Below are 25296 nucleotides of genomic sequence, written 5' to 3'. Positions count from 1 at the left end.
GAAACGTGATTGGATGAGAACTAACCAATCAGGAGGGACAGATGACAGGATTCTAAAATACCATTGGACTAGACATGCCCAGGCATTATCCCTGATGAAGATGGCAGAGTTTGTCATCGAAAGGTCTGTTAAAATCAATCCTTCACCCAGCTGGAAGCCCAATAAGAGATTGTTTGTCATACACACCGGGAAAGCACTAGATCTCCCTAATCCTGACCACAGTTTACATTCTACCAGCGGCTGAATATAATCAAGTCCTTGAGATACTGCATGATGCCGTTTCCAAACAAGAAACAGTCCATCCTGATGCATTTCAAATCATAATCAGGGACATCAACCCGGCTGCTTTGAAGAAAACACTGCGTAATTACCATCAGCTTATAACCTGTAGCACCAGAGGTCCCACTGGAATACTAAGATAAGGAATGCCTATCGTTTCATGACCAGCTCACACTTCAGTAAATCCGATCACTTGGCTGTCCTTCTCCTTCCTGCGCACAGGCAGAGGCTAAAGGGCAAGGCTCCAGAGATAAGGACAACAGAGAGGTGGTCGCAGGAGGCAGAGGAGTGGCTACCGGATTGGTTCGAGTTGATGTACAGGGCCATGTTCAAGGACTCATCTGTTGATCTGAATGAAATCACCATGGTTGTCATGGATTTTATTAAAACAGTTGTAAATGAGTGTGTCCCCACTAAATCATTCAGAGCCTGAGGCCAATGTGTGAGTGGGTGAACCCATGAAAAGCATCTGGCCCAGACCATCTGGCCAAGTAGTAAAGGCCTGTGCTGATAACTGGCAGGAGAGGTCACTGAGATCTTTAACCTCTTGCTTCAGCAGTCTGAGGTACCAACCTGCTTCAAGCAGGCTTCAATTATACCAGTGCCAAAGAAGAATGTGGTAACCTGCCTCAATGACTATCATCCAGTAGCACTTACAGTGATGAAGTAGTGAAGTGGTGAAGTGTTTTGAGAGGTTCGTGATGAAACATATCAACTCTTGCCTGAGAAACAACTTGGATCCACTCCGATTTGCCTACTGGAGCAACAGGTCCACAGCAGATGCTGTCCGTTTGACACCTCACTCAACCCAGGAATATCTGGACAGCAAAGGTACATACATCAGGATGCTCTTTATCAATTACAGCTCAGCTTTCAACACCATCATCCCCTCAAAACTGATCAATAAGCTTCATGACCTTGGCCTCAATACCTCCCTCTGTATTTGGATCCTGGATTTCTTCACTTACAACAATCTCCACAATCTCCAACACCACAGCTGCACAACAAGGCTGTGTACCTAGCCGTCTGCTCTATTCACTTTACATAAGAATATAAGAACAGAAATAGGAGCAGGAATAGGTCATCTGCCCTGTCGAGCCTGCTCCGCCATTCAATAAGATCATGGCTGATTTGACCATGGACAAATCTCCACCTACCTGTCTTTTCCCCATAACCCTTAATTCCCCTACTATGCAAAAATCTATCCAACTTTGTCTTAAATATAATTACTGAGGGAACCTCCACTGCTTCATTGGGCAGAGAATTCCACAGATTCAACACTCACTGCGAAAAGTAGTTCTTCCTCATCTCTGTCCTAAATCTACTCCCCTGAATCTTGAGGCTATGTCCCTTAGTTCTAGCCTCACCTACCAGTGGAAACAACTTTCCTGCCTCTATCTTATCTATTCCTTTCATAATTTTATATGTTTCTGTAAGATCTCCTCTCATTCTTCTGAATTCCAGCAAGAACAGTCCAGGTGACTCAAACTCTCTTCCTAATCTAGCCCTCTCATCTCAGGAATCAACCTCGTGAACCTCCTCTGCACCGCCTCCAAAGCCAGTATACCCTTCCTCAAGTAAGGAGACCAGAACTGCACACAGTACTCCAGGTGCGGCCTCACCAGTACCCGATACAATTGCAGCTTAAACACCCTGCTCTTAAATTCGATCCCTCTACCAATGAAAGCCAACATCCCATTTGCCTTTGTGATAGCCTGCTGCACCTGCAAACCAACCTTTTGCAATTCATGCACAAGCACTCCCAAGTCCCTCTACACAGCAGCATGCTACAATTCTTTACCTTTTAAATAATAATCTGATCTTCCATTTTACCTTCCAAAGTGGATGACCTTGTATTTACCAACATCGTACTCCATCTGCCAGACCCTTGCCCACTCAATTAACCTATCTATATCTCACTGCAGGCTCTCGGTATCCTCAGCACAATTTGCTTTTCCACTCAATTTAGTATCATCAGCAAACTGAGATACACTACTCTTGGTCCTCTCTTCCAGATCTTTAATGTATATCGTGAACAGTTGTGGGCCCAGCACCGACCCCTGCAGCACAGCTCTCACAATAGACAATAGGCAATGGGTGCAGGAGTAGGCCATTCAGCCTTTCGAGCCAGCACTGCCATTCAATGTGATCATGCCTGATCATCCACAATCGGTACCACGTTCCTGCCTTCTCCCCATATCCCTTGACTCCGCTATCTTTAAGAGCTCTATCTAACTCTTTCTTGAAAGCATCCAGAGAATTGGCCTCCACTGCCTTTTGAGGCAGAGCATTCCACAGATCCACAACTCTCTGGGTGAAAAAGTTTTTCCTCAACTCCGTTCTAAATAGCCTACCCCTTATTCTTAAACTGTGGCCTCTGGTTTTGGACATGTTTCCTGCCTCTAGCGTGTCCAATCCCTTAATAATTTTATATGTTTCAATCAGATCCCCTCTCATCCTTCTAAATTCCAGTGTATACAAGCCCAGTCGCTCCAATCTTTCAACATATGACAGTCCCGCAATCCCGGGAATTAACTCGTGAACCTACGCTACACTCCTTCAATAGCAAGATAGTCCTTCCTCAAATTTGGAGACCAAAACTGAACACAATACTCCAGGTATGGTCTTACCAGGGCCCTGTACAACTGCAGAAGGACCTCTTTGCTCCTATACTCAACTCCCTTTGTTATGAAGCCCAACATGCCATTAGCTTTCTTCACTGCCTGCTATACCTGCATGCTTACTTTCAGTGACTGATGTACAAGAACACCTAGATCTCGTTGTACTTCCTCTTTTCCTAACTTGACACCATTCGGATAGTAATCTGTCTTCCTGTTCTTGCCACCAAAGTGGATAACCTCACATTTATCCACATTAAACTGCATCTGCCATGCATCTGCCCACTCACCCAACCTGTCCAAGTCACCCTGTATTCTCCTAGCATCCTCCTCATATTTCACATTGCCACCCAGCTTTGTGTCATCTGCAAATTTGCTGATGTTACTTTTAATCCCTTCATCTAAATCATTAATATATATTGTAAATAGCTGCAGTCCCAGCACCGAGCCTTGCGGTACCCCACTAGTCACTGCCTGCCATTCTGAAAAGGACCCATTAATCCCTACTCTTTGTTTCCTGTCTGCCAAACAGTTTTCTATCCATGTCAGTACCCGATCCCCAATACCATGTGCTCTAATTTTGCCCACTAATCTCCTATGTGGGACCTTATCAAAGGCTTTCTGAAAGTCCAGGTACACTACATCCACTGGCTCTCCCTTGTCCATTTTCATAGTTACATCCTCAAAAAATTCCAGAAGATTAGTCAAGCATGATTTCCCCTTCATAAATCCATGCTGACTCAGACCGATCCTGTTACTGCTATCCAAATGTGCCGCTGTTTCATCTTTTATAATTGACTCCAGCATCTTCCCCACCACTGTCGTCAGGCTAACTGGTCTATAATTCCCTGTTTTCTCTCTCCCTCCTTTCTTAAAAAGTGGGATAACATTAGCTACCCTCCAATCCTCAGGAACTGATCCTGAATCTATAGAACATTGGAAAATGATTACCAATACGTCCATGATTTCTAGAACCACCTCCTTAAGTACCCTGGGATGCAGACTATCATCCATGTTAACCATGTCTCACCACTGATTGCCAACCAGATTATAACACCCATGTATCCCAACTCTCTGCTTTCTATTAGTTAATCAATCCTCTATCCATGCTAATATATCACCCTCAACTCTATGCATCCTTATCTTATGGAGAAGTCTTTTATGTGGCACCTTATCTGACACCTTCTGCAAATCCAAGTAAAAATGTCCATCTGTTCCCCCTATCCACTGCGCTCATTATATCCTCAAAGAACTCCAGTAAGTTTGACAAAAAGGACCTTTCTTTGCTGAATCCATGCTGCGACCACCTAGTGGATCCATTTCTTTCCAGCTGCCTCATTATTTCTTCTTAAATGATAGCTTTAAGCATTTTGCCAACTACCGATGTTAAACAAACTGGCCTATAGTTATCTCTTTTTGCCTACATCTTTTGCTCCCTACAGGAGCGCCGCAGGGAACCGTACTCTCTCCGGTCCTGTTCACCCTGTACACATCAGACTTCCAATATAACTCGGAGTCCTGTCATGTGCAGAAGTTCGCTGACAACACGGCCATAGTGGGGTGTGTCAGGAATGGACAGGAGGAGGAGTATAGGAAACTGATACAGGACTTTGTGATATGGTGCAACTCAAACTACCTGCGTCTCAATATCACCAAGACCAAGGAGATGGTGGTGGACTTTAGGAGATCTAGGCCTCATATGGAGCCAGTGATCATTAATGGAGAATGTGTGGAGCAGGTTAAGACCTACAAGTATCTGGGAGTACAGTTAGACGAGAAGCTAGACTGGACTGCCAACACAGATGCCTTGTGCAGGAAGGCACAGAGTCGACTGTACTTCCTTAGAAGGTTGGCGTCATTCAATGTCTGTAGTGAGATGCTGAAGATGTTCTATAGGTCAGTTGTGGAGAGCGCCCTCTTCTTTGTGGTGGCATGTTGGGGAGGAAGCATTAAGAAGAGGGACGCTTCACGTCTTAATAAGCTGGTAAGGAAGGCGGGCTCTGTCGTGGGCAAAGTACTGGAGAGTTTAACATCGGTAGCTGAGCGAAGGGCGCTGAGTAGGCTACGGTCAATTATGGAAAACTCTGAACATCCTCTACATAGCACCATCCAGAGACAGAGAAGCAGTTTCAGCGACAGGTTACTATCGATGCAATGCTCCTCAGACAGGATGAAGAGGTCAATACTCCCCAATGCCATTAGGCTTTACAATTCAACCGCCAGGACTTAAGAACTTTTAAAAAGCTATTATTAATGCTTTTTGAGATAGTGATTTAGATGCATATCATATTTTTTTTACTGAGTTAAGTATTGTATGTTATTAGTTTTGCTACAACAAGTGTATGGGACAATTGGAAAAAAAGTTGAATTTCCCCATGGGGATGAATAAAGTATCTATCTATCTATCTATCTATCTATCTATCTATCTATCTACATCACGGGTGGCCAACCTTTTACACTCCATGCGTCAATTTTCCACGCAGGAGTTCAGATGCGCCATACAATTCTTGTACCCCAATTCAATTCTTGTAAAAATATGTTAATATAGACATATTTAGCATTTTACATGATATATTGATTTAATATAAAAACAAGATAAACATTGCTTACCTTAATGAGACTTTTAACAAATATATTTTGTCTTCTTTTGATTTCTTCCTTTTTGTTAATCACTTATTCTTTCTGTTACTCAGACCCAAGCACTAGCTTCAGTTTTCCTTCTATCTTAGTCTGATGTTGTGTTTTATAGTGTCTATTAAGATCACATCTTCTATTATGTGAGAAAGTGTTTTCACAAACAATGCACAATGGTTTTCTTGACGGACCCGCTATAAATAAGAACTCATTTTCCCACTGTTCATTGAATTCACGCTTACTGTCACTTTCTGCTTTTCTTTTGCTCATTTTCTTTTGCAGTGTGATGGGTGACTGAATGTAAAAACAAGGCTTAATTTTTGAAAAATTACAAAACTGCAGATGTTCACAAAGGATGAACAAAGCACAACTCTGTAGCACACAAGTGTCAATTGTAAACTGACTGGCAAAAACCTGCGACGCACTGCTGGTGCAGATGCCTGGAGCCTCAGGATCAAACAAGTATCAAACGTGTATTGAACGGTTATGGAACAACTGCAGAACAAAAGTCCTTCTTTCCTAGTTTGACTCATTGAACATTTTTTTAAATTGATAACAGATTAATGTGAAAGAAAATAACATTTGCCAAAAGATGTGCATGAAATGATAAAATCGCCAAAAATAATTGCTAAGTTTTAGGTTTATTCTCAGTAAAGCCCATTTCTATCTCTAAGCCACTTGAATTCCTGTTATAGATTTTTTTTCTACAATTCTGTTTTTGGTTAATACTCTGCATGAGTAGGCTTACTTTTTTATTATTCTCACTGGGGTGCAATGCGCCACTTTGGGTGCATGTGCCATAGGTTGGCCATTCCTGGCCTACATCCTTTTTTGAACAGTGGTGTGACATTCGCTATCTTCCAACTTGCCAGGACCTTGCCCAGAGTCCAGAGAATTTTGGTAAATTATCACCAAAGCTTCTACTAGAACTTCTAACAACACACACAAAATGCTGGTGGAACACAGCAGGCCAGACAGCATCTATAAGGAGAAGCACTGTCGACAAAGGGTCTTGGCCCAAAACGTCGACAGTGCTTCTCCTTATAAATGCTGCCTGGCCTGCTGTGTTCCACCAGCATTTTGTGTGTGTTGTTGGAATTTCCAGCATCTGCAGATTTCCTCGTGTTTACTAGAACTTCTGCCATTTCTTTCATTACCCTGGGATGCATTCTATCAGGACCAGAGGACTTATCCATCTTCAGGCCCACAAGTTTTCTCAGCACAGCTCCAATGCCATTTTCAAGTTGGCTGTCATTGGCCAAATCAAAGTGGTGACGAATCAGCATATGGGAGGCTGATTGAGTGGTGCCATAACAACAACCTCTTACTCTATGTCAGCAAAACCAAGGAGCTGATTATGGACTTAAGGAGGAGGAAACCAGAGGTCCATGAGCCAGTCCTCACTGGAGGATCAAAAGTGGAGAAGTTCAGCAACTTTAAATTCCTCAGTGTTATTATTTTGGAGAACCTGCCCTGAGCCTGACACATAAGTTCTGCCTTAGGAGTTCGCATTGATTCAGCATGACATCTAAAACTTTGACAAACTTCTGTAGATATGTAGTGAAGATTATATTGTCTGTTTGTATCATGGCCTAGTGTGGAAATACCATTGCCCTTGAATGGAAAACCCTATAAAAAGTAGTGGATGTGGCCCAGTCCATCACGGGTAAAGCCCTCCCTACCTCTGAGCAGATCTGCATGCAGTGCTGTCACAGGAAAGCAGTATCCATCATTAGGGGCCCCCACCACCCAGGACATGTTCTCTTCTCACTGCTGCCATCAGGAAGAAGGTACAGGAGGCTCAGGACCTGCACCAAGCAGATCAGGAACAGTTACTGCCCCTCAGCCACCAGGCTCTTGAACCAAAGGGGATAACTTCACTCAAATTCATTTGCCTGATCATTGAAATATCCCTACAACCTACAGATTCACTTCCAAGGACTCTTCACCTCATCTTCTTGATATTTATTGCTTATTTATTTATTATTATTACTTTTTTTTGTATTTGCATGGTTTGTTGTCTTTTGCACACTGGTTGAACGCCCAAGTTGGTGTAGTCTTTCATTGATCTATTATGGATATTATTCTATTATGGACTTATTGAGAAAGCCTGCAAGAAAATTAATCTCAGGGATGTATATGGTAACAAAAAATGTACTTTGGTAATATATTTACTTTGTGGTTTATTCAGTATTTAAATAACTATAGCTTGATATGTGTTGTGCATTATTAGCTGTTAAAACTTGCTTTGTTACTTTTACATTCCATAGACTATAGGTCAGTCATTTACCTAAAAGAACAATGTCAAGTCTTGCCAAAGTGCTGTCAAATTTGTTAAAAATATTTCCTTAGGGTTGTGCCTTTTATGATTGAAAAGGACTAAATGAGCTAATGATACCAATTCCTGTAGTTTCTGTGGGTTTGTAGCATGCACTGCCATTCAGATAACACAAAGCTAGCAACGGAACAATCTTTTAGAGAATAACACAGATATAATGCATCGAGGTCATGCCACCTGGGTACTTGGTTCTTAAATGTACATTCACACTTGAGTGGGATATACAGTGCCTTGTAAAAGTATTCAGGCCCTTGTTCACATAAATGAGTATTACAACCAGGGTTTTTTTTATCAATTTAACTGAGAATTTTTACCTGTGGATCACATGCTACTTTTTTCACAGTAGAACCCAAAAAGACAGGAAAAATTGTAAAGCAGGAAAAACTAAAAGTTCAAAAATTTAATGTCAGTAGTTCAGAAGTATTCACACCACCCCCCCCCCCCACCCCCCGCTTGCTCAGTAATTAGTTGAACCACCTCTCATTGCTATTACAACCGGTAGTCTTTTTGAATAAGTCTCTGTTAGCTTTACACAACGTGGTAAGCAAGGTTTTCCCATTCCTCCTTGCAAAATTGTTCAAGCTTTGCCAGGTTAGTTGGCGAGTGACAGTGAACAACAATCTTGAGGTTTCGCCAGAGATATTCGATTGGGTAAAGGTCAGGACTCTGACTGGGCCACACGTGGACTTCAATTTTCTTCATTTGAAGCCACAGCTTGGTTGCTCTGGCAGTGTGCCTTGGGTCATTGTCATGCTGAAAGACAAAGTACCTCCCCAGTTTTAGCTTTCTGCCAGAGGCTAGCAGGACTTTATCCAGGATCTCTCTGTATTTACATCTTCCTATCAATCCTGACCAGTTTTCCAGTCCCTGCTGCTGAAAAGCATCCACATAGCATGATGTTACCTCCACCAAACTTTGCAGTAGGGATGGTATTACCTGGTTGATGCCCAGCGTTATATTTATGCCACACCTGCCCCTAAAATAAAACATATCCTTGCCCGCATGAGCTTTGCAAAGCGTTATTTGGAACAAAGATGTGGAAGAATGTCTTGTGGTTGGATGAGACTAAAGTAGAACATTTTGGCCTCAACACTAAGTGGTACATGTTGTATAAATTGTATCTTGGCCATGTCTCACTGGGGCATCATACAATTGGACGAAGATTTTTCTTTTGTAACATATTTTGAAAATAATAGTGTGGTGATCTACATATACCTGTTTGGACACGCCCCCCCCCCCCCCCCCGCTGACTGCTCCTGTGGCTCCTCCCACAGATCGTGGCTCCTTCCACGGACCCCGGTATAAAGGCAATTGGAGACACAGCCCCGGCTTCAGTCTCCAGGATGTAGTGTGGTGGTCATTTGCTGCTTGTTCTTTCTTCCAGCCAATAAAAGCTTATATCTCGCCTCCCGTCTCCAAGAGTTATTGATGGTGCATCAAATAGTGAATGCTAACATACCAATGTTATATACCTTTGTGATTTGTGAACTTGTAAGTTTCAATAATTCACGTTCAAGGACTCTCTTGTCCCTCTGAACACCAACACCTTCCAATCACTTATCATTCTGCTTTTTTCTCCCCCTATCAATCTGGATTACCTCACATTACAGTCCATTTGCCACATCCCTACCTATTTATTTAGCCTGCCTGTATCCTGAAAGCCTCTCACAGCTGACTGTCACCTGATCTTCACAGCCACAGAGCACAGAAACAGGCCCTTGGGCTTGAAGTAGGCCTCAGGTTTGCGCACGTTGTTTCATTTCTGCTGCTTAGGAAGAATGATGGATGGAGAATGGGCTGCAGCAATGCCAACAGAGGCAGTGTGAAATAGAGAAATGTTCACTAGTGGTGAAAACCAGGATCATTTTCATCATAGGTAATTAAATGAATACATGGGTTTGGTAAAAGCTATTTTTCTCCTCCTATTGAGCAAGAAGTGCAGCTCCGAGTCTTCCATTTCTTTCTCTTCACCCTGCTTGCTTTTCACTGTGATTTTATGCAATGTATAATAAGTGATTACTTTGAAACATTTGATAAACAACAACAAAACACCTTACCTTGAGCAATGATTTGTCTTCTCAGTATTGTGGTTCACATTAATTCTGACTCAAGTTCATATTTATGTTCTGCTGCTGTTTGAGGATTTTTCAGGAATTGTAGCAGAGTGGGATGCTTCTCACACAATTGCACCAATGTGCTTTTATAGATATTCTATGCCCTGTGTGGCGAACTACATATACCTGTCTGGACTGCTCCTGTGGCTCCTCCCACAGACCCCTGTTGACTGCTCCTGTGGCTCCTCCCACAGACCCCTATATAAAGGCGATTGAGGCCTGATGCCCGGCCTCATTCTCCAGGATGTAGTGTTGTTCATTCTTCCAGTCAATAAAAGCCAATACCTCGCTTCTTACGTCTCAGAGTGAGTTATTGATGGTGCATCACCCTGTCCTTCTTCTGACTGGGAAAACAAAGTTGCTATTGTCCTCACAGTTGTAGCACTGTCATTTGCTGCCTGTAAATTGAAAGTTTATTGGGTGGAGTGTGAAACAAGCGGCCAATATGCTTTCACTTCTTTTGGGTTGCCCCTAAGTTGAATTTCACCAGCTAGGAATCAAGTAGATTATTTACTTAATGATCTTCCATGCTAATGATCTCAAAGAGGACCACAAAGAGGACCAGAGTACACTGTTTGTTAAACGGGGTACCGTGCACAATCCTAATCTGATGAAAAACAGACGTGGGAGCACGGAGGAACATCTGGAAATCTCCAGTAAGGCCTTCTTCGTTGCTGCTGCTGTTGTGAGGTCCGGGTCTCTGCTGAGAAGAACAGGCCGCCAGTCCTCAGGGTCGCATTGCTGGTGGCCGTTGGCGGGGGCATAGTAGTGCACTCGGCAGAGGATGGTGCTCAGAGAGGCTGTGCCGGAGGGGATGGTCTGAGGCTTGGAGTTTCAACGGACTTGGAGTCCGCTGCAGTCAGGGCGCTTTCACTGTGTGCTGCATCTGCGAGGCTGAGTCTGGCACCATGGAAGTCCATAGCGGGGGTACTCTCTTCTGCCACCTGCGTGGGATGACGAGTCTATCGGGACCCTGAGGACTTGTGGAAACTGTGTGGTGGTTTCTTTCAAACTTAGTCTTTTAACATCTTTGGATTATTTTTACTGTGCCCATGGTCTGTTTTTTTTTAATCAATTATGGTATTATCTGCACTGTTGTAACTATATGTTAACTATAACTACCTGTAACTATGTGGTTTTGTGTCAGTCTCGTAGCTTTAGTTTTTGGTTTGTTGGGTGGTAGAGTTGGTCTCTTGACTTGGTGTGTCTGGGTAGTCTTGTTTTTTCTAGTGGGTTTGGAGCTCCTTTCCAGAGAACGCGCTAAGATGGTAGCGCGATATTAATATGCAGCAGCCTCTCCGGACTCTGGATTTGGGGATTACCAAACGTTATGTGGGTTTTCTGCTGTAGTCTGTTTTGTCGTGTGCTTTTGTGATATCATTCTGGAGAACGTTGTCTCATTTTTTAACTGCATTGCATTTGTGGTTTCTAAATGACAATAAACTGAAACTGAACTGAACTGAACTGAACCTTGTTACCTTGTTGTGATATGGAGGCGTGCATGCCTCAATCACCCAGAGAACTATGTTGGCTGGAGTCAGGGCTTTGTGTGTTGGCTCTTAGTAGGGTCACCCACGCCAAACAGGTCAAAGGGTAGAAGACAGACTAAGAGTGGTCCACCAATCCTCTGGGTTTGAGGGTTCAGATCAGGACTAACAACCTTGACAGGTAAAACAAAAATGTTACAGAAACGGCAATGAGGAATCCTTCTACATCTGAGTGCAATGGTATTCCCGAGTCTCCACCCGGGACTTGCATGACCAACATTAGGTGAAAACCGAGCGGAAACTGCTGTCATGATGAAGGAAGCCCTGAACACCACCGGAGATGGAGGACCTTCATTGCTGCCCTAAACATTAACAGTGTAACAGGCAGGTGCTGTATCTTCTATGCATAGGGAGCTATATAAGAATGAAAAGACTGAGCAATCAACAGCATCTGAATAACATTTTTAGTATTTATATAGGCACTTATGATCCATTTGCTCAATAGATTCATTTGATAGATTCTGTTAACTATTTTATAGCACTTTATACTGACTCCGCTATCTGCCACTCCCGGAATTACTCAGTACTAAAGCATTTGGTAATAAAAAGGATACCATTTAAGATCTGGCAAGGCCGAAAGAAAATACATATCTATGAGAATAACTGAACTGCTTCCAAAGAACCAGCTCAACAAAACTGGCAGAATTTGTATGTTTTTTATTATCTTATCCCTCATCTGTGTACTGCTCCCACAAGGTTGCAAATAGAAAATAACATTAATATGGTCAGTACAGCAGTGAGCTTGATTACACCAACACACCAGACCCCGTCTACTACCTTAATTGGGAGCCACTTATAAATTTTACCTCATGTTAAAATACTAGAAATAAATTACATGAGATTTTAACTTGCTGTGAACTTTCAGCATTTGTTTTCTTTTGTTTAAAAAGGGTAGCAAGGACAAGTCAGGGAATTACAGGCTGGTCATCATCACAATAGCAATGGAGGAAGTTCTGAGGGGCAAGATCTACCAGCACTTGGATAGACAGGGTCTGATTAGGAGGAATCAGCTTGGTATTATGTATATAAAATTGTGTTTGAAGAAACATTTAGATTTTTTTGAAGAGGTTAAAAAAAGGTAAATCAGTATAGGGCAGTGGATGTTGTCTGTTTGGACTTTAGCAACACCTTCCACAGAGTCCCACATGATAACATGGAACCCAGGGAGGGCTAGTCACATGGATTAGGAAGCAGAGGTGTTGTTGAAAGTTGTTCCTTGGAATGGAGGCCTGTCTTGGGACAGTTGCTATTCATTATTTATAGAAATGACTTTGATGCAAATGCATTAGGCTTGATCAGTAAGTTTACAGATACCATGAAATTAGGGGGTGTTGTTGATGGTGAAGTTTACCTACCTACTTGATCAGTTAGGGGAAGTGGACCGTGGACTGGCAAAGGACTGCAATGCTGTTAAGTGTGAGATAATGCATTTTGCAAAATCAGACCAGTGCAGGACATTTACTATTAATGGTAGGGCACTGGGGAGCATAATGCAACAGGGGAACATGTGCATAGTTTGCTGAAGGTGGTGTTACAAAAAAAGCAGGGTGATGAGAAAAAGAGTTTACCATGCTGGCCTTCATCAGTCAGGGCACAGATTATAGTAGCTGGGACATCAAGTTGCAGTTATATAAGTCACTGATGAGGTCAGTCTTTGTTCTGCTTTGTTCATCCTATCGTAGGAAAGATGTGGTTAAACACGGAAGAGTGCAGAAAAGATTTACAAGAATATTGTCAGAACTAGAATGCCTGAGTTAAGCAAGAAGTTCGTCAGGCTAGGTCTTTATTCCTTGGAGTCTGTAGGAAGATGAGGTGTGACCTTGTAGAGGTTTATGAAATCATGAGGGGCATAGACAAGGTGGATGATAAGTCTTTTTCCCAGGGTTCAAGCATCCAAAACAAGGGTTCAGGGTGAGAAGGGAGAGATTTAAAAGTGAATTCAGGGGCAACTTTTCCTTGCAGAGGGTGGTGAGTACATGGAATGAGCTGCCAGAGGAAGTGGTTAAGGTGACAACAATATTATTATTGAAGAAGTACTTGGTTAGGTACATGGAGGGGTGGGGCTTGGAGAATTATATGCACTTCATTGCTGCATTAGAATTAGGGTTTAAATCCAGTAAACAAATGCCAACCAACCTAATCTCTTCTTGGATTGTGCTCCATTCTTAATCCCTTCTTGAAATTTAACTTTGTTAAGTGTGCAGTGTTTCATTTGGGTAAATTAAACCAGGGCTGGATTTACACAATAGACAGCTGGCTCTGGGGAGTACCATAGAGACCCAGGGGTACAACTGTGTAGTTCTCTGAAAATGATGACAGTGGAAGAGAATTGTGAAGGCAGCATTCGGCAAACTCTTCTTCATACTTCAAGATAATGAATTACTTGGTGCAATATATTGATTTTTTAAAAAAATTTCTGTTCTTTATTATAGGAATTGAAGTGGTGGTTGTCTATCATGTCCGATGATAACAGGAAACCTGTGCAGGAGAATTTTTAAAGTGGAAAAGTCATTAGCATTGGGCAGTTCCACTCTCTCGCCCTCAGAAGTCCAGGTTCAGTGGTATGAACAAGCGTCACAAACTGGGATTTTCCTTGTTTGCAATGGATGACCATGATGTCTTCTGTGCCTTGTCAAGCCCTTCAGTCTCCATGGAGTGTTACAGTACCACTTTCCTGGGCATTGGATCTCACCATAGATCTCAAAATAAAAAGTATCTCAAGTACAATTCCTTCATTTGACAAAAATAATCAGGATTTAAAATTACATCTTCTGAATTGGTTAAGAACCACCTCCCTTGCAACAACCAACATTTTAACAGCAAATATCACATATGCCTAGGGTGCAGAAGGTGAGCTGGCCTCAGAGAAATTTGGCAGGTGCAAACATATAAGGAGGTGGCACAACTTCCTGCTGTGGTTCAGATTAGTTTAACGACATCCACCTGCCCTACCTAAGATTCATTAAAGGCACTACTACTTGTCTTCACTGTCTTAAATGCGGAGCAGTTCTATAACATTCAACTCCAAGAAAGAATGGGGGCTCTACCTTGTGGAGTTCTCACACTCTGCAATCTTGATTAATGTCTCTTATTTTATTTGGTAGCATTCCATGAAATACTATATCAAAGGTTGCTATTTCAAAGTTAACACACTGCCCTCAGGAATGGTGCCTACCCTGAACCTGTCAACACTATCCTTTTTAGGAATCCAAAACACGTTGGCAAGTGACTCTTTAGACTTGCTTGTCTTCCTGGTGTTTATTGACCTCCGGCAACCACCCTTGAAAAGAAAATCAAACCTGTTTGATTGAGTATTGTGCAGGTTGATGGTTGCATCCAACACCTACAAAAACTGAAGATAAAACTGGGCAGTTTCTGTGCAGTTTATTCCATCTTCCCCCTTCACTCTCTCCCCACCCACACAACCATTCATAAGCATGTTCAAATGTTAGAACTGAAGGAATGAAATTATTTATTATGAATGAAAAGTATTTGCAACAGCAATGTAATTTCATTGAGTAAAGTTTACATAGTCAGACTGAAACATGTTAAAGGAGAATTAGCATATTAACATCAAAAAGAAAAGAATGATTTCATAGACATACAGTAGGCCTGAGGTACGGGCATAGCCAAGCACAGTCATTTTTTAATTGCTAGGAACTTCTAGACTATTCTAGTGGTGTTTAGTATTGTGGCTTTCTAAAGATTTACATAGATATTGCTGTGTATTCCCGATTGTTTAATGTTATCATGTAGTGCCTTTGGGATGACGCCAGTTGTAGATGTTACTATCAGGACAATGTATACCTTGTTCATGTTCTAAAGTCTTTCAATTTGCTCTTCTAATTCAGCTTATTTATGGTGCTTTTCACTTATTGATTTCTGTAGTTTTGTGCGTTTGGAATGACTATTTATTAAATAAGTTGTTCCTGCTTGTTTATTCTGTATTATTATATCTAGACTGTGTTACGGATTGTCCTAACTGTAATAACTGATTGGTCATAGTATAATTTGTGGTATTCCAACTCTAAAACTGGATAAGGCTTGTATTTATAGCAATGGATATTAGTGGAAATAGAAGTCATCAAGGGGCATTCAAGATTCTCGGGAGGGTGGGCACAGTAAATAGCACCCTAAATTGAGGCACGAGACCTGACTGACCATTAGTAGAGTAGGCACTTCCAAAGAAAAAGAGGATGAGGCACTGGAACACAGGGAGAACCATAGCTCTGCAAGCACTGGGTACTCGTCAATGCGTCCAAAACTCAGAAATCTCATCCAACCTTACCAACCAAACAGACATTATTAGGGATGCATAAATTAGCAACTAGGGTGCCCAACAGTTTTTCTTGACTCGCGGCACAGAACAAGCTCATGCAATTTTACAGTTGGTAAGTCAGGTACACCCTCCCAACTTTCTCTACAGATCTACGGAAAACAGATTGCGCAATGATACAATGCTGGTTGGCCAGAACCAAATGGTGAAATAGAGCCAATCAGTGAACCTACCAATTTAGAGTTTTGAATTTTAATTTAGCCCCGTTAACGATGGATAAATATGTATGGCATGATCTCTATCAAACTTTGAATTCTAATCCTGCAAAGAAACAGAAACTACAGAAAGTGTGTCAATACAATGTTACATACCTGGAATATTCCGCGTTGATACCTAGCCAATCTGTTTGACAAAATGAACACTCTAAATATGAAACTGCAGGGTGAGAATTTCAATTTAAAATCCAGGCAAAAAGTGCAGTGTCCTCTTTTATTGGAAAATTGGAAATATATTAGCAAAACATTGGGAGAAGAATGTTCTCACAGTTCCCCTGCGTGGAAAGTATGGCACTCTCTTGCACTGATGGTGATTTGCAAGAGAACTGCTTACACCTGCAGTCACTGAAGAAGGATTTTCAGGATCAATTCAATTATTTGAAAGATCTGGAAATTCCAGACTGGGTATTTAACCCATTTCTTTGCAAGGAAGAACTTCTCAAAATTCAGAATGATGAAGAAGCAAAAATGCTTTTCCAAAATGTTGGCTTTTGTGGTATGTGAGTGCACCCTCATAGGAAGCTTCCTGGTCTTCATTGCATTTCCATCCTCCTACCTTGTTGAAAGAGGCTTCAGTGCAGCGAATGAACCACATACTCAAAAAACAGAACCCACTTGGACATTGCTATCAAAACTTGAACCAAATAAACCTCCTGCTAAAAACCGTTAAGCTTAAGGATCATATTGATATCAAAGCTGCTGTACAGCTCACAGGTACTGTGTAAGCTAGGTTTAAAGACAAATAAAAATTTAAAGCAGAATCATTTTTCTCATGGTAGATGTGTTTTTACACTGGGGGGGCACCAGAAAGTATATCGTGCATGGCAAGTGTGAAGATGCTTTATGGGGGGCATTAGGCTAAAAAACGTTGGGAAGCACTGGTCTATATGTCACTAAACCCCTCAATATTTCCAAACTATGTACCCATAATGGTTAATCATTCTCTTCTTTTAATAGCTTCCCTTGATCCACAAATTTTACCCCGTTACTTACCCATAAATGCGCAGGCCCATTGCTTCTGTTCATATCAGTATACAATGTAATCTGCAGCCCTACTCTCAACAGTATAGAATTTCTTTTTATCGGTTAAGTCATCAGTCCCTTGTTTCTCCCACTGATTTTTTGATAGTTTACCACTTCATGATAAACTTTTAATGTAAGATTTTGTATCATTTTTAGCAAAGTTTTAGAAGCTGAATTCTGTACCTATCAATGCTTCTGGAAAAAATAAGTAAATCAGTGATAATATTTATCCTTAGTATTTACATCTTACATCGTGTTGATTGAAGTTAAAAGTATTTGTGGTTGATATAATAGAAAAATCTGAACATTTTCAGGGTTTTATTTTCACAATCATTTACAAGGTGAGAACCAAAATAGTTATGGTCAATAGATTGATTCATTTGAATGAACATACAAAATTAGCTTAAGATTACAATTTGCAGGCAAAACCATGTCTCTACACTGTACTGCAAACTGTCTTGGTTTGAATTTAATCTATATATCACTTCTACCAAGCTGAACTAAAACAGCTTTGTCATCTTATAGCACAGTTGCTCCAGAAGCAAATTCCTGAAATATTTACCTCATGGAGCAAATTTCAGAACACTTGCAGCAGTGAAGAAAGAGGGCAGGCAAAACTCATAAATATTGATGAGCTCAAACTGCCCACCCTGAGAATTAGCAGCCTACAATATCAACATTCATTATCAAAATTTGCTTATTAGCTTCTGGATATCCTGCACTGTACTGCTTCTTACTTTGAACTTGGAAGCATTTCAAAACCTCAAAATTCAGACTGTTTTTATATCCAATGAGATAATGGGAAGTACCATCAATATTATGAGTGCAAGAAACACAGCAATCAATTATACTGTTACATCTCTAACTTGGTGGGCAAATGTGGTGGGGAAAGGGGTTTTAATTATCACTGCATTCAAAAGATGGCACCAAAGACCACCATTCATCGATTCTGTTCCTTAAGAGTGGGGTTTGAACTCAAAACCTTCTAGAAAAAAAAGTGGCATAATTGAGCCATGCCTGACATTATTATGGGACTAACTTGATGCAAGTAAAAGCAAATTAAAATTCCTTCCTTTCTACAACTATAATAACTTGATAACAAAACCACTCTGACAAATATATTCTCAATAGCTGCACTTCATCGATTATGATCAGCTACACAATAATAAATTGGGCAAGAATCCAGGTAGAGAGGGTAGGGCAGGGCAGGACAAGGCAGGGTGGGAAAATATTAAAATTACGTTTCATACCTGAGTCAATATAAATTAGTGTGTGGTGTGGTGAACTCACTTTCATTGCTCATGATGTAAACAGGGTGCAGACTCACTGGTGCCTGTAATCCACAGCATAAGTGTTAAAAAAAATCCTTGCATCCTCTATTTATCTTTTAGGCTGGTACAACTGCCTGCATTTCTAAAACAGCTCAATTTGGTACCGATATGGCAAGTGGATTTACTTGTTGAGAGCAATGTTCTATTTGCTGGCCTCATAGTGCAATTCTCTCCTACAGTACAATCTCCTTGGTTTAGGGAGGACACAAGCTCTTTAATGTTACTGCAGCAGGAAACATTTAACCTTCTCTACTTTAAGAAACAATCAGAAATGAGTTATGAATCCACTCTTTTGAATGTAAACCAAAGAAAATAAATTACATTTCTTTGACAAAATAAAACGCAGTTATTATCAAAACCAATGATGTTTTTTTGTTTACAAAAATCTGTTTAATAGTTGTAATTTAAGCGATTGCATATAATCCGCAAATTAAATGTCATTTTCAGATGATAAATTAATTTTATACAGACATTGCTAATTACATTGAATTGATTTTAAGCCTCTTCATAGATTTGTCACCATTGTATGGCTCGCTGCACAGAAATACATTCAGATCTCAATAAAATACTTTGGTCAGTCTCTGGGGTCAAGATTTGCAGGTTGTCCTTGATGGGGGACATTGGGTCAAACTTTTCACTGAGTTGAAACATCTTAGATTTCCTGTGGAAAACAAAATATTTAGTTAATAGCCAAAAATCAAATGTACATATAACTCTCTCCTCTGAATTGATCTACATCCTTAACAAGGCATAAAGTTGAATATTTCTTGGTTTCAAATTAAAAAGATTGCAAAATGTCAAAATCTAATGCACAATACACATACAGGAAACACCTTTGAAATATTGTGAGTCTTTCATTCTCCCCTTAATTATGACTTTTCCTTTGTACATACTGAAAGTTTCATAAGCAAACGCACTAATGTGTACCCCAGTATATGTAAAATGCAAAAAAAACTTCAAATATCATAATCATGAAAACAGGCAGTTGCCAAGCAGACCATCACCTTTCTCAGCATTCTAACTAACCATACTTACCGCTTAAACTCAAATTTCTTCCATAAGTCATTGATTGTGGCCTGTATTTCAGGCTTGTTCTCATTGTTTGGGGCGGATTTCAGTGATCTTTTCATTAACCCACTGGCTTTAGCTGGTCCTGGAAGCTTCAGTTTAGTGTACTTTCTAGCAGATCCAGGGTTCAGTCTTTGTAATCCAGGAACCTGAATAATAAGTGCATTTGGTAATTCCACCAAATCCCTGTCTATAATTCTGTGTTAAAACTATTAATACTGCTCAACACTGAAAAAAAGTTCTTGATTTAACAACAGTCATCTTAGAAGACAACTTATTTACTTGAGAATATTAAGTACATTTTCTAACCCAATGTAATTGGATCGATTTCCATTTGTCCTTTGAATTAGTTTAGACAGCTGTCACTCTCACTAACTCAACAGATGAAAATAATGGCTTACAGATGCTGAGTTTGACAATAGAAACCAACTCCTATGAAATAAGAGCAAAAAACACCTGGGACTAAAGAGAAGAACTGGGCTTCCAATGAACATTAAGATCTTTAACATATTAGTCACTGTTAACTTCGATCTTGAGCTTTTGCCAATATTTCTTTTTCTTGAGCTTTTGCCAATATTTCTTTTCTAAGAGGTTAATGCCTTGCTACACCACAAATGCCAAAGATCTCCAGTAACATTTCTTCATAAAGTGACCATTGAGAGCCATGACTGTGAGAAAAGACATCAGCTATATTGTCAGTCAAACCCATTCCCACTAATGACTAGATATTCCCAGTTAAGATAGAGACACAAGAGACCCCAGATACTGGAAAGAGGAGCAACAAATATTTTGCTGGAGGAATTCAGAGGGCCGAGCAGCATCTGTGGGAGGAAAGTAATTGTCAACATTTTGCATAGTCAGTCCTGATGCAGTATTTTGATCAGAAATGCCAAAAATTCCTTTCCTCCCTTAGATGCATTGCAAATGAAAGCCTCCAGTAGACTGTTTAATACTAGTGAAATGTTGTTAAATTCAGATTTACAAACTTTAATTTTAAATTAATTGGAAACAAGCTGCCTCTACAGAAAATGGATATCTAGCCAGGAAAAGCAACAAATATACCAACTTACCCTATGCTTAGCAGTTACAGTAGTTTTCTCAGGCAAAGATAGCAGAGTGAGGGGACCGGAACTTTGATCATTAGATGTTGCATCATCATTTGCTTCCTTTCATCAAAAGAATTAAAACATATTAATAAACAAGCTAACGCTATTTGCCAGATCAGAAAATGCCTTGAAAGCATTTCAACATTAATAAAAATCAACTTACATCCAATTCAGAACTTGTGAATAATTGAGATGAATCCAAGGAATTTAAAGTGCCGAGAGAAGTCCGGGTTTTGAGAGGTGATTGTGGGGAGTCCATTAGTTCAGAGTTGTCATCCTGGGATTTTTCAGATTGTTTTGGAAGGTTTGGTTGCTGCTGGTTTACATTCTGGTCAGTTTCTGTTATTATTTTACCATCAGTACATTTATTCTGAGATGAGTGTGCCACCTTTCTGTGGAACTGCTGTAATACAGATAAACCAGAAGCAGGGCTCGAAACTTTAGCTTTGGCTCTCATTCCTCCAGACCAACTGAAAGCACTTAAGCTTCTCCTGGGATCCGAGTGAAACCCTGCAGGAACTGCACTTGCACTGTTGTTCAGATTTTCAAGCGGCTTTTCATCCTGTTCTCCTTCATTGCTGCATATACTTGACAAAATATCATTCTTCTCACTCTTGCAGGAGTCTATTGGGCTTGAGTCCTTCAATTCCTCTGTTGCATTAGATACTACACTGGTTTCAGTGTTCTGATCAGGATTACAAACTTCTTTGTCTGTACAGAAGAACCTATAAAAGTAGTACAAGTATGCAGAATAGTAAACATCAAGAAAAGCATTGCACAGCTCAAATTACATCTCAAGCAGAAAATGTTCCCTTTGTGGTTAGCTACATTTGTTAAATGCTAGTTGTTTTTTTTAAGTAACTGTTTTATTCCAGTTTTTAAATTCAGGGTTAGAGTGCAAACTGCATTTAACTCATCTGCTGGAATGTTAACATTAGACGTTGTCAGTACAGGTAATGGAAAATTGTGATAATGTTAAGTTTACTGCAAGTTATTCACAAAGCCAAGGCACAGGCGAAGTCTCTAGCCCACTATGCTAACAAATTTCCTGGTAATCATGCGAGCTTGTACGGAATTAAGCAAAAATCCCTAGAACCTCACAATTTAACATAATTTCTTTCAACTACAAAAACTTTATCTTCCAAGTTAAGACTTCCTAGGGTTGCTTCAAATTACAGTACTAATCCGAAAACAGAAGATGGACAAGAAGTATGTTGTACATTCTAACTCCGGCTGTGCTCAGGAGCAGAGAAAGTTAAAATAAGATGAATGAAGGGGAGATGATCAAGAAGTCTTCCAAATTTTGAAGGAATAACAGCCATATTATGCAAATAGAGAAGCAGTGCAAAGAAATTGACTGCTACTATGTGTGACAGACTTCAGGAATCGATGATTTGCATGATTGCTGGTGTTTAAAGCCAGAAGAAAGACAGTGTCCTTAAGAATGAAATGCTCAATAGCAAAGACAAAAAAACTTCCTGCATTAGATGACTACGTACATATTTGATCAGAACAGATACGAGATGCTATAAGTTTACTCTGGGGAAGTGGTTCCCAAACATTTTTGGGTTACCTCCCCCTTGGCTCCCAAACCACATCTACAGCGCCCCTTCTCCCTTTCCCGACATTACATAAAACTATACAGAATCTTGATTTACAATCTTGATATTGACCACTTTCCACAATGCAGGATAACATTCAGAGATTTCTTTCTGCAATCAGAAGTTTTGATGTTTTTTTTAAACCTCGGCTTCAGCTCAGTCATTTTGCAGCAAGATCAATTCTTCTTCCACCTTTCCTGTTAATTCCTCATTACAAATGTTCAGCAATGAATTTACTACCCAATCTGGAACTTGAATTAAGAGAAGACCCTGAAACCTCTCCGATGCGTCTTTATGCAGTTCGCCTATGTGGCAACAGTATACTTGAAAATCATCATCTGCTATTTTCCCTTTCACTTCCAATTCAGGAAGGCTCGGAAATTGGAAAAAGTCATGCAGCCAGTGTAGCACTTAAAAAGGGTTAGCTTGGATAGAAATATGGTGATGCCTGATTCGACTTGGATAAGATTCAATGAAGATTGATTTAATTAAATTTTGCAAATAATTATGACAAATAACCAATGTCATGCCTAATATTCTTGAGATGATTACTGAATGAAGCATTTGAGTCTTCAAAGAATTTTATCAGTTTCACAAAGTGCATAAAAGCATCTGACAGTTTCATTTTGAGAGCTATTTGACTTCTGTGTGCAACAGCAAGCATTCAAACTGTTCATCATTCTGACTACAAAGTTCTTGAAATAGTTGCGAATTAAGAGCATGGTATCTGATTTCATTTATTGCTGTTATAACAGTATTTAATGATCTGTGCAGCCGATTTCTTAGGGTTTTTTTGCAACAAATGTTGTCTGTGAATCACAAAGTGAATGGTGAATATGTTAGGTATGGACTTTTTCCTCCTAAGAAAGTATTAACCCACGATGTGTCCTGTCACTTACGGTGCCGTCTTTTGCACAAGTAGAAATGGTGGTGAGCAGAATGTCCTTCTCTTTGAAAAGTTGCTCATCAACCTGAAATATTGTCTTCCCTTTGTATGTCTCTAGTCCCCTTGTAAATAACAACTCTTGAACCATGCTTTCATCTTTTATGAAGTGAACATTACCAAGAAGCAAAGATTGACTCATCCAACTGCAGAGCAAATTCTGTTGTCCAAGTATGCTGCGTCTTCCATTTTTCAAACATTTCATCAAATCGGCTTTGAAGAGGGTTATCGCTGAGTGGAATTGCTTTAATTATTTGCTCTGGTGACATGTGTAAAACCATACTCAGAACCTCCCTTACTGCTGGCAGAATCAGTTCTTCTCCAATTGCATGGGGCTTCCCAGATCTAGCAATGAGTAATGAAGTGCTGTATGAAGCATGAAGACTATCACTGTTTTGTTGTGAAGTGCCGGCAAACGCATTTTGAAGTGTTTTAAATTTCTGAAGGTTTTCGCAAAGTAATTGAAAATACGCCAAGTTCTTGTTTGCTTTATCAGAGTGCATCTTTTCAAATGCTCAAGGAGCCTGTACGATTCACAGGAATTTCATTATTGCGTGATTTACAGGAATTGCGTCACTGCTTGATTAAAGTACTGGAATCGTACTAGCTAACACTGTACCATAGTAGTAAATGGAAGTAATGTGTGGGCTGGGCCCGAAAATAACACGATTTCTTCAGTCCAAATTTCTCATGATATGCCAAATACAGAGGTGTCACATTGCTTTTTAACAACTATAATGTGCTTCAAGCAAAGTCTAAGAGAACAGTGGGATAACAAAGATAAGGTGATTACCTGATCATTGTAATCAATTATGAGGCATTGAGGATCAAATGCTTCTGAGTAATTCATTTCTTGAATTAAGCTTCTCCCCTTGCTACTAAGCAACTCCCTACTGCCCCATCTATCTTTATCATCTCCCTTAGAAACTCCCACTACCCCCACTTTGTGAACCACTACTCTAGAGTATCAGCAGAAATAGATGAATGGGATCAAGATTTCAAAACAAGCACAGAGAAACTGATGCATTTTACATGGGATGATAAACAAAACAAAGGTAATAAGAAGAAGGCATCACCCAATTTAACATAATCTGAAAAAGGAAAGGCCTTGTTGTGGAGAACTTTAATGCAGGTGTTCAAGATGAATTTTAAATCTGCAGAATCTATCCCAGCCCCTTTATTGACATCAGGCTGGGAAAAGGAACAAGTACCAGCTGAGTGGACCAAAGGGTTAAGAAAAAGAGCTCTTAATAATTGCAAAAACGAGCCAATTGTTACACTTTTGCCAATACCGAGTAAACTACTCCACAGGATTGTATTTCAGCATAAAAATTACATTCTCATAAAGATCAGGGCAGTTTTTACTTTTATGGGCTCAAAACTAGATCTTTGCTGTGTTTTTTTTAAAAATTACAGTGTTGTAGGTGCCTGGAACACACTGCCAGGGGTGGAGGTAGAGGCAGATACATTAGGGGCGTTCAAGCAACTCTTAGATAGGTACATGGATGAAAGAAAAATGAAGGCTATGTGAGAGGGAATGGTTAGAGTAGGTTAAAAGGTCAGCACAACATCATGAGCCGAAGTGCCTGTACTGTTCTATGTAATATGTTGTAAATATTCAAAGAACTACATGTTTTGTAAAGGTAACTACCAAAACTTCAGTGTTCAAGAAGCCTTTTGATGTCATTCATGGCTAGAACATTCTGGTAGCATATGGAATCGCCCTCTGTAAACTCCAAACTGAAGTCAAAACAAGAATGTGTAAGGGTGTATCATGTTTGTAATTTTATTCAGTACTGCCACTGAGTCATTAATATGATGGATAACAGCCATGAGATATTAGATAAGTACCCTTCTTATCATTTGAAGACTTGGCCCTGATTCTCTATCACATGTACAAAGTGAAGTGAAAATTTAAAGCAGTACGACAGATATTACTACCTTCTGAAAACAGAAAGTGAGTCAGAAAGTGAAGCAGTGCAGCTAATCAGAGGCCAAATTGGCAATTTAATCTTGGGAGCAGATGGCGAGGCTGGCATACTATAAGAGAACTTTACATCATGTTTTATTAAGGTAGATGCTGTTGTTGGAATCTTGGGAAAGGAAGACATAATTGAGTTACAGGATCAGAGCTGTACAGCAT

The 25296-nt window shown here is 40.2% G+C and overlaps 1 protein-coding gene across 1 annotated transcript in view; it reads right to left on the bottom strand.

Annotated features, from left to right (window-relative positions):
- Positions 1 to 18802: 18802 nt before the first annotated feature.
- The window catches only part of exo1 (exonuclease 1), a 34391-nt gene continuing 27897 nt past the window's right edge, over positions 18803 to 25296 (bottom strand). The window contains exons 11-14 of the mRNA XM_073050538.1: positions 20773 to 21334; positions 20574 to 20669; positions 19471 to 19652; positions 18803 to 19096 (exon numbers count right to left, since the gene is read on the bottom strand). Coding sequence (XP_072906639.1) covers positions 18952 to 19096; positions 19471 to 19652; positions 20574 to 20669; positions 20773 to 21334 — 985 coding nt within the window. The 3' untranslated portion in view covers positions 18803 to 18951. The remainder of the gene's footprint in view (positions 19097 to 19470; positions 19653 to 20573; positions 20670 to 20772; positions 21335 to 25296) is intronic.

The sequence above is a fragment of the Hemitrygon akajei genome, chromosome 7 (assembly GCF_048418815.1).
Source record: "Hemitrygon akajei chromosome 7, sHemAka1.3, whole genome shotgun sequence".
NCBI lineage: Eukaryota > Metazoa > Chordata > Chondrichthyes > Myliobatiformes > Dasyatidae > Hemitrygon > Hemitrygon akajei.
Note: the sequence above shows the minus strand (reverse complement) of the source record. Positions and strands in the feature narration are given on the sequence as shown.